The sequence below is a fragment of the Bombus vosnesenskii genome, unplaced genomic scaffold, assembly GCF_011952255.1.
Source record: "Bombus vosnesenskii isolate JDL3184/JDL3185 unplaced genomic scaffold, Bvos_JDL3184-5_v1.1 scf7180000013263, whole genome shotgun sequence".
NCBI lineage: Eukaryota > Metazoa > Arthropoda > Insecta > Hymenoptera > Apidae > Bombus > Bombus vosnesenskii.
This window is the reverse complement of record NW_022882923.1, coordinates 8,879,889-8,893,561: the sequence shown is the minus strand read 5'-3', so window position 1 is coordinate 8,893,561 and position 13,673 is coordinate 8,879,889. Positions and strand designations below refer to the sequence as shown.

At 50.3% G+C, this 13,673-nt stretch overlaps 1 protein-coding gene across 5 annotated transcripts in view; it reads left to right on the top strand.

Moving 5' to 3' along the window:
• LOC117232802 overlaps positions 1–13,673 on the top strand; it is a 143,119-nt gene that overhangs the window by 89,572 nt on the left and 39,874 nt on the right. Inside the window, exons 1-2 of one of the 5 annotated variants that reach the window (XM_033492486.1) lie at positions 5,927–6,281; positions 9,855–10,066. The exons of 2 other annotated variants lie outside the window; for them this stretch is intronic. In XM_033492486.1, coding sequence (XP_033348377.1) covers positions 10,021–10,066 — 46 coding nt within the window. In that variant the 5' untranslated portion in view covers positions 5,927–6,281; positions 9,855–10,020. Of the gene's footprint in view, positions 1–5,926; positions 6,282–7,691; positions 8,122–9,854; positions 10,067–13,673 lie in introns of those variants that run through there. 2 more of the 5 variants (XM_033492496.1, XM_033492476.1) reach the window with 2 other exon arrangements.

The following is a 13,673-nucleotide window of genomic DNA, read 5'->3' as shown; positions in this document are numbered from 1 at the left end:
ATCGATACACTCCAGTTCGCCCGCATATTTCGATATCTATGCACTTTTGCTTTCGCAGGATATCGCCATTGTTAACGGAAACTACGAGCCAGCTCTCCTGCATTGCCAATATAAATACGCGCATCTTGTTTCTTATCGAAACATCGATGCTTCCTCGTAACGATAGCAGCGGCATCGAGCGTGTATTAAATCTCGTTCCTTCGAAAAAGGGGATGTTCGTCTCCAATAGAGAAAAGAGAGAGGGAGCGAGAGAGAGAGAGAGAGAGAGAGAATCGAGAGTATTCCCGGACCCGTTTCCCTCTCCTTCGTTTTCTGGCATCGAGCTCTCGCGACTTTGCCTCTCGCGTTTTCCATAATATCGGCAACGAAGCTCGAGAGCCGACCAGCACGGTAATCTCGTATCCGAACTTTCGCGACGAGGGCGCGAAACATAACTCGTTAGAGAGAGGAACGTGGCGGGCGAGCGAGGCTGGGGCGGCTCGGCGAGCAAGCAACCAGCAACTAGAAGGAAAGGTGGAAACGAGAACGGATGCGAAGCGGAAGAGAGACCGGAGATACGAAAAGGTTATACGCGTGTAAAGCAAAACTGCGTTGGCAGAGCCGGCGGATGATGACGGTGGTTAGGCGGTTTGTATACGAGAGTCACGGTCGGTCACTGACTAGGCGAGAGAGAAAAGGGAGAAAACGGTCCGTGTATTTTACCTGGAAATTCCACGGGGAAGAGAGAGAGAGAGAGAGCCGCTAAATAATATATCGCGGCCGACCAAAGTAGAAAACGAACGTGTCTAAAACGAGTTAATTCGAAAGTTTTAATAAACAAGTCGCGAGTTTTGGCGAGGAGTAAAACGAAAGAAGCGGCGGGAAGCACGCGATGTTGCTATGGGACGGGAATGAGACGAGTATTCGGCCAGGAGGTATGGTTCACGGGGGATGTCGGCTACAAAGGGAAAGGGAACTCTGGATTGCGCGTCCTCGTGACGCAAGGGGAAGGAAGTACAGCGGCAGTCCGCAAATCATTTGCATAATTGATTAAAGACTGGTGCTGGTGCGGTGTGCGTTCCACCGACTCGAGCTGGAAATTGCGTCGCGTATAAGTCATTAAGAACAGCATGCGTTACCGAGTCAAAGGTGCGACGTCTTGATTTTTAACCGAGTTTAAAACGGATTCCATAAATCTTTTTTCCAAAACTAGAGAAAACGTTAACGAATCGAACTATTTATTTCTTTATTTTATCGATTACAAGCTATTTTTTTTTTTTTTTTTTTTTACCCAATTTCCCCCTTCTTCTCCGTCGCGTTAGCCTGAATTTCTCGCCGGTCGCTTTAATCCCCTCGGATCGCTTTAATTCGCGCTGTCGGATTCTAGCACAGGCTAGTCGAATTCAAAAGCGATCCAAAAATGCGCAGTAGACTTTCGCACAGAGACGTGCCGGATCTTTAGGATCGTACGAATCGTGAAACCAATCGGAACCGCGTTCGTTTGCCTGGTCTTGCCATAATCTCGTAGACGTAGCACAACAGGCTTGTTGCTTAAAAATGGTACGGATAAATGGATCCACAGCCTATCAGCTTGGAAATATGTACGTCTCCGGTCTGGAGGTCCCCCCCGGTTTCTCGTGTTCTTTCGACAACGACTAAATGCCGGAAGGGACGGCTCGGCGAAGAGAAGCCGCTTAATCTTCTTGTCGCCGTACACTGGGAATGCCGGGCGCGCTACCGGAAGATCCGATGGCACTGCTTGCTCCCCTCCGAACGAGAGCACCGCAAAAAGACTTTACTTCTCCCGTACTTTCTTGCCCTCTGGCTGGATTAATATACTCCGGTGTACGTGTTTCCCGAAGAAAAACTTGTCCCAAGCGGACGTCGCCACTCGTGGTCTTTTTTGCGCGAACAGCAGCGTCGCTTGCGAGATCCACGGAGAATTTTAGGAGAGAGCGTGTCGAGTCGTGGGCTCGAGCGGTTACCAGGACCTGGTCGCTTCTGTCTTCTCGTGGAACGGTTCGTTGATTCTTCGATACTTCGTAAAGGCGGGAGCACGGTCGACCTTGCACGTTTACCTAGCCGTAGGAGACGATCGAGAACGAGGGACGTGGCCGTAGAACGAGCTACGTGCGGCAAACGTGCTAGGAAATATGTATGCGCGGGCCTGATACTGCGCCGCATACGAGATGTAGCGCGATAAAAAGTGCATTTTCGGCCTCCCAGAGGATCGCCAGCCCAACATCGCTCCGTTCCAAGAACCTTCGTTTTACCGTTAATTTTTATTCCCTTTTTCGCTTTTTCCCTTCCTGCTGCTGCCGCTCTGGCTTTTTTTGTTCGTTTTATTTCGACCCCGTGGCACGATCGATGTCAGTGTAACTAGGTGAACCGAAGCCAGGAGCGAGGATTTCGGAACCGCGCGGCCGATTCGAGAGAAAAAGATGGAATCGGAATTCGCGTTACACCGTCGGTTTTCGCCTTGCGTTCTGCTCGCAGGGAATCGGCCACTTGTTGACAATTCGCGCCAACCGATCGACACGCCTATAAATTAACACCGCGACAGGGTGGACCGATTAATCGAGAGAGGCAGGTGGGAATATCGTGGCCGATAGCAAACGCGGTCGCGTTACGTTGTAAATCAAGCAGCAGGCAGCGAGCAGAAATACAACGAGAACCGTAGGTAGCGACTCTAGTCTCGAGTGCCGTTCCTCGTGCCTCGTGCCTCGTGCCTCGTGCCTCCAGCCTCGTGCCTCCCGCTTTCCTTCAGCCTGTCATTGTTCGCCGTCGAAACGAGCGAACTTGTTGATACCCTCGTGCTTCGTAACTAGTTTTCACTTTTCTAGCCGCGTTGGCTACTACATGGTGCGTGTAATGAAACGCGAGGTATTATTCTCATACTCGGTCGTGTATCGTAGTTACGTAGCCTGGTGGTGTACGACGATCGTGGATATGGGTTTCACGATGGAGCGACTGTGTGTGTCTTCTTTCTATCGGAGAAGAGCTTAGATTCGTGCTCGAAGCAAACGCCGATGGATGGAACGGAACCGCGCCGTTTGGTATCCCGCGGCAACGCACGTCGATGAACGAGCGAAAGAGCGAGAAAAAAGAAAACAATGTTCCCGATACCTGTGCAAACAGGAATCGATTCCGAGGGAGAGAAGAAGACGAGGCACGAGCGCGTGCTGAACGTACGCGAAGTCGTAGAATTCGCGAACCAGTCTCTCGATTACTCGGCTCGGGTAGAAAAGAAAGGTACGAGGCAAAGTCAATAATTTGAACGATCTCGCCGGAACGATCCATCGGGCCTGCTCGTTGAATGGAAAGCGTCTCGGTCGACCAAGAGCTGGAAAAAGAAATATCGTAGCGCCGAATACACGAGGATTGGTCGAAGTTACCTTAATTATTTTCTCTTCCCTCTAGTTCCATCCCGGGCAACATCGGCGAGGGGGTACGCAGCAGCCGGCTCCCAAGAAAATTACAGGCAGCCTCGATAAATATTAACTCCGTAGCCTGGAAAGGTCGTGAAAGCTACACCCTCGAGTTCGGTCTCCGGTCGTCCGTCCCTTCGCGCCCCTTCCGCCCGCCAGGTTACGTTTCAGACGGTCAGGTTGCTCGAGGTGGTGCAACAGGGCTTGAGACGGAGGGCGCGAGCGAGCGTCCAACGAGAAAGCGAGAGAAACCTAGCAACGAGAGAGAAGGGCAAAAGTCGGGGAAGGTGTAAGAGGAGGAGTTTGCCAGTGCGACGAGCTGGAAAGGATGGTCGATACTATCTTCCAGCAGACGCGGAACATTCCTATTTATTCGGGTTAAGTAGCGCGCGAGCTGCTACGTACGAACGCGCGTTACACTTACGGAAGTTTGTCGGCGAGAAGGAATTGCTTCGCGATTCGTTCGAAACGTCGATCGAACGCTTTCAGACTGCATCGCAATCTGTCTGAGAGAAGGCAACGCGCGCGTCCAGGCCGCGCGTTGTTCTTGTTACACGGCCAGCATGTCGTGTTACCGTTTCGCGCCATTTAACGCGCAGCTGGCCACTGCTGTAATTCGCTAATTACACCGGATGGTCGTTGAAATCGATACGCGCGTGCCACGAGATTTCAATTTATATCGACGCGCGTTCGATCGCTTCAAGTAACGGTTACAGAGCGAGACGTCGTCGTCCTCTGATCGCGATCCATCGTGAGAATTTGAAAAAAACGCGACACGATATCGCGTGCGGGTTATGGCATATCGATTTATTTATTTACATTCTCCTTTACTTCTTTATTTACATTACATTTGTTTATTTATACTTTCGACTGGCTTATTTACGTTTGTATGTAGTCCAGCGACTGGAAATTGATCGCAACAGCGAGCGAACCGGTGAACCAGTGAACTTTAGCGTCCCGTTTCTCGACCGAGGTCTAGCCGGCAAAGGAGTTTTTTACGCGTCTTAAATCACATTTCTGGCCTCGTTTTATGTTAATTTTATTTTTAACGTTGACCGTTTCGCGGAGCTCCACCGCCGCGAAAAGATAAACGAGACGATGAATTATTCATTCGAAGATAAGCAGGATTTTAACAAAGAACGATCACAGTCTGCCGTTGGCTAGGCAAACGTCTGGTTGGCGTAGGAGGCAGCGGTGGCGAGCAATATCTCGGTAGATGCAACGACGGCCGCACCGCCGAGAACCAGAACGAGAACGAAAACGAAAAGGAGAACGGAGGGAGAGGTGGAACGCGTCGATATTCGGACGAACCGCCAATAAGAAAGACGTATACGATTTTGCGTCCGTCTCTCTCAAACTGGTATTTCGACGTAATTTCCGAGCGTCCGTCCTACCATTTCCCCGGCTCGCGGACTCGATCGTTTATCGTGCGCGCGTGGGTCGATTAATGAACGGATAATCGATTTACGCCAATTTCGTAGAAGCTGCTGGCCAAAGTACAACGTCTTTGATGGCGTAACCGCAAATCGTTGGCTCGACCATATGCGCGGTTTTCAGCGAAAACAATTTCGCTGTCTTCTCAATCCGTTGCAAACCACAATGGAATTTATCGTCTATACCTACGAACTGGGATTTGTACCGCAACTGTTTTCAAAGGAGCACCGCAACGAGCATAAAGGGAACAGGATTTCGACGTGTTCCACTGTGTTTCTTCGCGTTCCTACCAACCTTCCCTCTTCAATGCCTAGATATAACGATTTTACCCGGGTATCTGTTGATTGTGCGACAAAACGTATTATCGCATAGAGTAACCGGGTTCTTTGAGTCACCGTTTCACCCTTCGACGTCTTAAAACTCAATCTTGAACTTTGCACGGAACGATCAAACTTGCCGTGTACCTTTTTCTCGTGCCACGATGTATAAAATATTCCAAGTGCATTCTACTCGTAACGATCTTTTCTAAGCGAAACAAATTATTTTCACCTGCCGCGTACACGTACGCTACGCGTGTTCCATCGTTTCTTCCGTTCCCTTTATAAAAGCGGGCAAATTGCATAAAAATCCGCAGTCTAATTACATGACACCATTAGTCTTTGACGCGATAACGCAAGAGTGAAAAAGTATCGCGTACTTTAGGTGCATCGAGAGAAAGTAACACGCCGGCGTTATTCCAGTCGGTTATTTGAGCCAAGAGTTACGCAAGAAATAACAAAATAACGCGCGTTTGTCGAATTACGATAATCGTTGTAAAACTGGAAACTATTAACCTTCCCTTCTAGCGAGTAAAAGATGTATCCTCCTGGAAGATTACGAGAAAATTATGAGAAAATTATGAGAGAACTACGATCGCCGACTCATACACATAAAGAAAATTTGTGCTTTCTTCGTTCTTGCAGGTGTCTCGACGTTGACGTCTTCGGGTTCGGGCTTCGACGTTTGTCCGCGAGTTCGACAGAAAAACGATACCGGCGAGCAGCGAAGCGAAGCGGTCGCGACTCATCGAGAGGAAGAGCAGCTTTTTGATCTCGAGAACGAGAGAGTATCCTGCCCTTCGTCGTCCACTACTAGCCGCATGTAGAACGCGCACGGTTAACAATTACCGTTATCGTTACCGTAACGAACGAAATTGGCTGTTGCGTCAGTTTCAGTTTGCGGAACAAAGTGAAGCAAAGTGGAGGAGAACGAAGCCTAGAGAAGCAGGGAAAAAACGATTATCCCGTTGGAAAGAAATTTTTATGTCGGCTGGATCTACTGCATTCGTAGCTGTAACGGCCGGGCCGTGAGATTCCGCAACGGTGCCGGCAAACGCGCTCCTTTTGCCGAGCAGAAAGCGGAGATCTCGCTCCGTGGACGGATCGTCGAGGGAAGAAAACGGTAGAAAGTTAATTTCCCCTCTTTTTTCCATTTACGAAGATTTCCCCGCGGCACGCGTTTACGAACGACCGAGCTTATTATCGCCTTTAAAGTACCCCTCGAATCCATTCGTGCGCATCGGCTTTTCCCGGCATAGTGGAACAACGGAATAATTGTTTCGCCTATCGGCCTCTACGTTTCTCTTCGATCTTGCGAACAATTAATCGAATGCACGATTCAGGTCGTTACTTCTCTCTGATCTGCTACATTTACAGGATCACGAACAGCGAATGCATAGAATTACCGACCATGCAAAACTACGTACGTGTCCGGGATTTCGGGGGCGAGAGTCAAAATTTACGCGGAACGCTTATCGTCGTGTTTTTATCAGCGCACCTTCGTTAAGTCGCATCGATCCGAAATTCCGTAACGTTTCGTATTACTTTCAATTTGCCGTGCGAAAAACCTCGACCAACCCGATCGGAAATGGAACACGTTGCCAAAGCCGTGAATACTAATAACAATCAGAGTGGAATTAATTGTTGTTTCGTATCGACCGGCGTTGTACGAGGACTGGTTAGCGAACGCTACTGGATATTGATAATTACGAAACGTGCTGTTGTATCTATTATCGTTTAAAAAACATATCGCGAACGGCCGAACGAGAAACGAAGTTAAAGTTGATCGTCGTTTCGCGCCACTCGATCGAACAAAAATATCGCAAAAATACTCTACTCGTATCGACTCGACGTCGCTGTCTTCGAATGCTTCGAAAAGATACTCGACGAACGAAAGGCCATCGAGACCATCTCCGTCTCGCGCAGCTTATGGCGGCCTCGTATTATCCGCGTACCGGCAAAGATTCGATCGAACGTCGAAAAGCAAAGTTCGGATCGTAACCGTGGTTGCACGTCGCTCGGTGTCGTTGCACGCGCGTGTCAGAGCTTTCGGTATAGACAGCCGCGTGCATTTCGCACCTGCTCGACTCGTAACGCGCACGCGCCCAGGTATGCGACCTACCGGCGCACAGTCCTCAACTGGCGCGACGTCGAGCTTTCGTAGTCGGCATCGGCCATCCGCGACGCGAACTTTCCCTCCGAGACGGTCCTCGAATCGGTCCGTCACGCCGCGCCGCGTCGCGCCGCGTCACGTCCCGTCTTCACCGATGCGAATCGCACTCGCCCCTGTCTCTCGTCAAACAGGAAATTCGGATATAGGAAGCGGACGACATCGGTCGTCGGCCTCGCACCGTCCTTTGCGAATTCGAATCTCGCGGCTTCTCGATCTCTGCCGTTAGAACGGACTCTCGATCGTCCGTCCTCGCTCGTCGCTGAAACTTCCACGATCGATCCGTTCGCTTCGTCTCGTACCCGATACTCCGTCGTCGTCGCGATCGACGTTCCACGTTTGCAACTTGCTCTTTTTCCGCTTTCTCGCTTCTCCGCGCGTCGATCCGCAACCGATCGATCGCGTCTTGTTCGGATCGCGCTGGCTTACGAGAGGACAACGGTCGTGTGTAGCCGATGAATCGGAAGTAGCCTTGGCAGAAGTAGCGGCTATCGACGGCGTTGCGGTAAGCCGCTCTTAATCCCGATCGAAGATCAACGTTTAGTCCCTGTGAGAACTTTGAAATTCGATTAAGCACGGCGGTGGGGGAAATCTCGTGCGATCGAAGGATCACGGAGTACGTGCGAGCAAATCGAGCGTGGTTCGCGTAGGTACGGAATCGGGCGGACGCGACGAGGCGGACGTGGCCGTGTATTATCGATCTAACGATCGCCTGGTTGGTCACGTAAAAGGGAGCCGACTGTGAAGAATTGATCGTGTCGCTGCAATTATGTCAACAAATAAACGAACCAAGGTACACCCACCACGCTCCACCCCTTCTTTCAATGGATCCGAAAGGGAATAGTCTCGGTCAAATCAATACGCATTCGCGTCACACGGTCGGAAACGGGAGGAGGTTCGAGGAGAGAGAAAGAGAGGAGAGCGAAAGAGAATCGAATCGGCGTGTGCATGTGTCCAGCTAACGGCCGCTCTCGTGCACGTGTCACGAGAGAAAAACAAAGGATCGGCCGAGCGATTCCCAGCGATTCCAAGCGATCCGGTATCGTCGAGCAAACATCCGCCTACCTCGGTTAATAATTCGACCGTTGTTTGTCTACACGAGGTATTGGCCGACCTCGAGATTTCGTTCCGTCCGCGGCAGACGACCTACATCGTTTCCCTTCCGGTAGCAGTTTCCACGACAGTTCGGCCGACGATCTCGGCAAAGATCGAACATCGAACACGGTTATACGTATCGTCGCGGTGTGATTCGTGAGCGAGAAAAACTCGCGGATTCACGCGTAAATTTCGTCGACGAATTCGCGAGAGATCAATCTTCGGACGTTACAGTCGATTGCCGTGTTCGAACACGCGTGCTCGCCGAGGGAAGGACACACGTGCGCGTTCCTAGTCGAAGGAGCTCGGAGCTTTCGGCGAGATTGCAACAAGTTGCATTTAAAACCCGTACCTTCCGTACGCCGGCATACTTTCGTTTTTCTCTTTCCACCACACCGGCCCCTTTCCTTCTCCAGTCGTCTCTCGCACCTTCCCCCTTCTATCTCTCTCTCTCTCTCTCTCTCTCTCTCTTGCTCGTTCGGTGTTCCTCGAAACGAAAATAGCTAGCCAGATTTTCCGTATCGACGTCCCGCGTTATTCCCGGAACTGTTCGATTCGGAATTCTGTCGATTCGTTTCGGAGCCGCACAGCCGCTCGGATCGATCGTTCAAACGAGAAGGCCGCGACGAAATATACGATAATTGTGCGAAATTCGAGGCTCGAACGTTTCTCTCCGAGATCGCGGAGAATTTCTTGGTTGCTCGAGTGGGTCCGAACGAACCGAAATATCCTCGACCGTGTTACTTTTCGTCGACGTTGCGATCGTCGTACGAGATTCCGCTGAAAATTACCCGCCCTCTTAACGGACCTGTCTCGGTGCCAAACTATCGTCGGCGATGCTATCGAACGAGAGATCGGATGACGCGGCGCTACTCGGAAATCGCGGAAACTTCAAAATCCCGGCCACAAGTATTTAACGCTCGAGACGACTTTTAAACGAACTCGAGGAGGAACCCTCTCGACGAGAGGGTGCGAGATGCAATAGCACGAAGGGTCGGGGCGCGACGACGCGTCTCTCTTCGCATTTACAGCGTCGTTCGTTCGTGCCGCGGACCAAGAAAACGCGAAATTCTTGCTTTCGGTTACCCCAGCGCGCTTTCTGTTAGAGATGATTCCGAGACACAGGGGACGAGACTGTTTCTCGTGGCGAGGCGTCGAAGCAAGAATTGGCAGCGTGAAAAGAGGCGTTCGCGACTGTTGTTCGGTAAGGTCGGCTTCAACCGCCGCTTAAAAAGTCGCCAGATAAAAGTAGGCCGAAACAAAGACGAGAGTGGTACAGCCGCCGCAACGATTCCGCCCCTTTTACTCGCTGTAGTAATCTTGCGATATCGTAGCGCGACGGACTCCTTGGAAGACTCGTTTCCTACTCGGTAATACGATAATATCGTTTACACAGTGTTGTGAACGTACGTACGTGTGTGTTTGCGGTAGATCGTCGGCGATCGTCGTTGCCCGCTGAGAAGGAGGAATTGAATGTGGGTCGAGGACTGAGTACGCGGAATAGGAAAATCGAAGAATCGAACACCGACACTGGATAGGTGAAAGCGAAGGTTGTCCACGATCTCGAGATCCGATCGACCGAGGAACGTATCCGACGATGGATTTTATGCTGCTCTTGATCGCCGTGCTCCTCGGGCAGAAGGGTGAGTAGCTTTACGCGATTTTAACTTGATTCTTTCGTACGAAATTCGCTTGGAGGAAAACGCAGAAAGTTGTTACAGCGAGAAGTTGCGACTACCTTCTGCTTTGAGAACCGCGATTTTCTCGATATCTATCTAGCTTCTAGTTATAGACACGCGACCCTCGTCTCTCGTCGATTCCAGCCTGCCGCCGAGTATCTGCGATCTGCGCCGCGAATACACGCAGATAACGGCAAATCCTCTTGCTCTCTGCCTTTGCGCCCTCGCCGACACCTCCGGCTGAAAATAATCTTCCCACGGAAGGGAGAGAAACGTGGAAACGTGGAAAGCCAGCGAAACGCACGAACGCTGACATTCGCTTTGCAGTGGACGAGCCGAAGAATATAAAGGAACGGTTTAGAAACGACACTTTTTCTAATTACGTTCTGCCGTTTCTTCGGCATTGTCGCGGTTTTTCTCGTACATGAATGCGATGGAACGAGGAGCACGGGCCGAAAAGGGACATGCAAGAGGAGAACGAAAGGTACAAAGAAGGGAACGAGGGGGAAAAGGAAAAGGAAGAGGAAGAGGAAGAGGAAGAGGAAAAGGGTGGTGAGCAAGAGAGTAGGATGGCTAGAATTTATGGCGTTCCGGTGCGCGAGTCTGCGACGAGGGAGGGAAAAAGAGAAGCGGGGGAAGGGAAACAACGGAAGAGAAAGACGAAAAGTCGTTGGAAAGCGGAAAAATAAAAATCTCGCGTCAAGGAGCACGAATGGTGCAAAGATAATAATTAAACGGACGAATTCCGAGATCGCCAGTCAACTCGTGAAATTTACCGAGCGCCACGATCCTGATGACGATGCCGGAATTAAGTCCCATCGGCTAATTGCTGCTATTCGAAGATGGTAAAAATAAAAGAGGTCTCGTGCGACCGAGGTCAAGGAAATCGCGTATGCGACTCTGTTCCACTTCATGCTGCGATAATTGGCCCAAACTGTCAAGGAAACGAACGATCGATCGGAATATCGCGTTCATCGCCAACACGCTAGAAAACCTATAACCTCCGAATGTCAGAATTGATCGGGGCGATCGATATCCTACCTTGGTGCAACATTATACTTGACAGTAGCTAATTTATCGATAGTTGTTGGCGATTCGAACAACTTTTTCTAAAATACCAAAAGCGTACCTCATTTCCGGCAAGCGTTCCGATACTCGCGAACGAAGACGTGCGTATAGGAGCGATGCAAGAATTACATATGAAATTTTCAGAGATGGTAAACTTGGCGGTAAGACGATCCGCCGAAGAGAATGGATTAGCATAAATAAATAAAAGATGCGCCTAGCCGAGACATATCAAAAGCCGTCGGAGCTTTTGCAAGATATCCGCGGGGGATAGAAATCGACGAGTTAATTGCCGAGTAGAAGAGGAACTCGGTCGCGCTCTCGCGATCATAAATTATCCGTATTATGCCGAACAGACGCGTCAGTTCTCTCGTTTATCAATATCTACGTTATAACGTCGGCCGTCGAACGCGACAGGATGGTCGCTGCTTTTATAATGGGATAATATTAACTGTAAATGTTTCTCCATCGGTCCATTTGCGGTGGCGTTCGGGAATCGCGCATACATGCCACGTTAAACGAAGCATCCGGTCCGCGGGAAACCTACAATTTTGATTTTCGTGTCGGTGCGCCACGATTCCTCTTGGGTCTTTCTAGTTTACCAAACAAGTTCGGTTTACGAGGGTAGGGCAGGGGCAAACGTTTTGCCCGGAATGTTTGTTCCGGCGTAGGCAAAGACAAAGAAGAGAGAACGTGCAACGCATTCCGATATAGAAGCGATAACTGGGCGAGCGATCGTTTTAAACGCATCAGTGATTCTGCGTTTACGAGCGTCGATCGTTGCTTCTGTTGTTACGAAGCAGCAGATCGAGCCATCGTCGCGTATGTAACCTATCGATCGTTGTGCGGCGCAAAAATGTGAAAAACGATGTCGTATTTTTGACATGGCGAGACGAGACGCGACGAGACGAGACTAGACGAGACGAGACGAGACGAGACGAGACGAGACGAGACGAGGCGATGGCGTAGAATAGGGAAACGGAAAAATGATGGACGCGCGTAATGGAGACAAATAAAAAAAGAAGGTGACAGATTGGAGAAGCGGGCACGGAGTAGAAAGCGGCAAATGGAACAGGTAGAAAGGGTAATCGGCGATTAAAAGGAAGAAGGTAGCGCTACGCGTTGGAGTATAGAAAGAATAAATAACCGCGGTTCGAGTGTGCCGGACCTCGAATGGAAAACGTTCTTGGGAGTAAACGGTTGAACGAAGGTTATATCGCTTCCTTGGTCGCGAGTTGTTCCCCCAGACCCACCCTACCTGATGAAGATAAAACGGGATAATTATAGAGCCTATCGGGGATCGTGGCGCGGCTAAATTTCGTCGAGACACGCGAGATCGTCAAAAGAGGGTTGGCAATAAAGGGAAACCGGGCTTAAGTAAAAAGGAGAGAAAAAAATAGCGAAGAGGGAATAAACTTGGCGCTAGGGAAGTAAAAAAGGGTTAGGGGCGGCGAGGGGAAAGAGACTGCCGAGAACGGGATGTCATTAATTTTTCATACAGACTTGGCACATCTGCGTTCGGTCGGCTGCGCTCTGCAACCTCGCTAATTATTTCTGGCTCATCATTTTTCCTCCTCGTTTCCTCCACACTCCGTGTAACTTGCCCTCTTGCGGTTTCTGTTTCGCCTTCTCTCCAACCGTAGCCGCAGCAGCAGCCTCTTCGCCCTCTAGCATCGTACAAGCCGTATTCTTCTTTGATAAATGCACGCCGATATCGTCTTCGAGTGCTCGTCTCATTTTCCATCGGAGACGAAGACGCTTATCGACGGATCGTTATTTCCCAAGAGTATCGTAATTGACCGTCTTCGATTCCGTCTCTTCTCGCTTCTCGCGATTCTTCCAAATGTCACGTCGTTGCGTCCGACGTTCGAGCCGTCCATAGTCGTCCCGTGCATTGTGCTCGCTTACCGCGTTGACCGGACAACGACCAAAGAGACGCGAAGGCGTCTAACGTTCGCAACGGTCTAATTATTTCCAGTTGATCTCTGGTTTATCGTTTTACAGCTTTGTAACTGTACCCGCAACCGCGAACTCTCGTTGCCCACACGCACGGCAATAAGCTCTAATCATTTTTACCGCCTTTCCCCCCTTTCTCTTCCCTTCCCTCCTTCTTGCCATTCTGTCCTCCCTTTTTGCTTTTGTAGCCTGCCTCGCTCGTTTTCCTCGCTCGCGTTCCTGGAAAGGTACTCGAGAAAGTGCGATTTCAGCGCTTTTCAACTTCGATTCGCCGACTATTTGGACCTCCTCGAGCCGGAAACGAAATATCCGCAGTGGGTTGCAGTAAAGTCGCTGCAAGATTTTATTCTCCTCTTTACGATAACGACTAATCACCGATTCGCCACACGTTTCACCCTTCCTCGCTCCCCCTGCTTCTAGTATTTTCGCGATCACGCGTCATCGATACATCCGTGAAAGTCGCAGTTGCTCTTTGTCCGTGCGCGTGTGTCTCGATAAGGTCCAGGCCCGCCTGCACCGAATGCAAACTGTATCGTCGCGCGATGCGTGC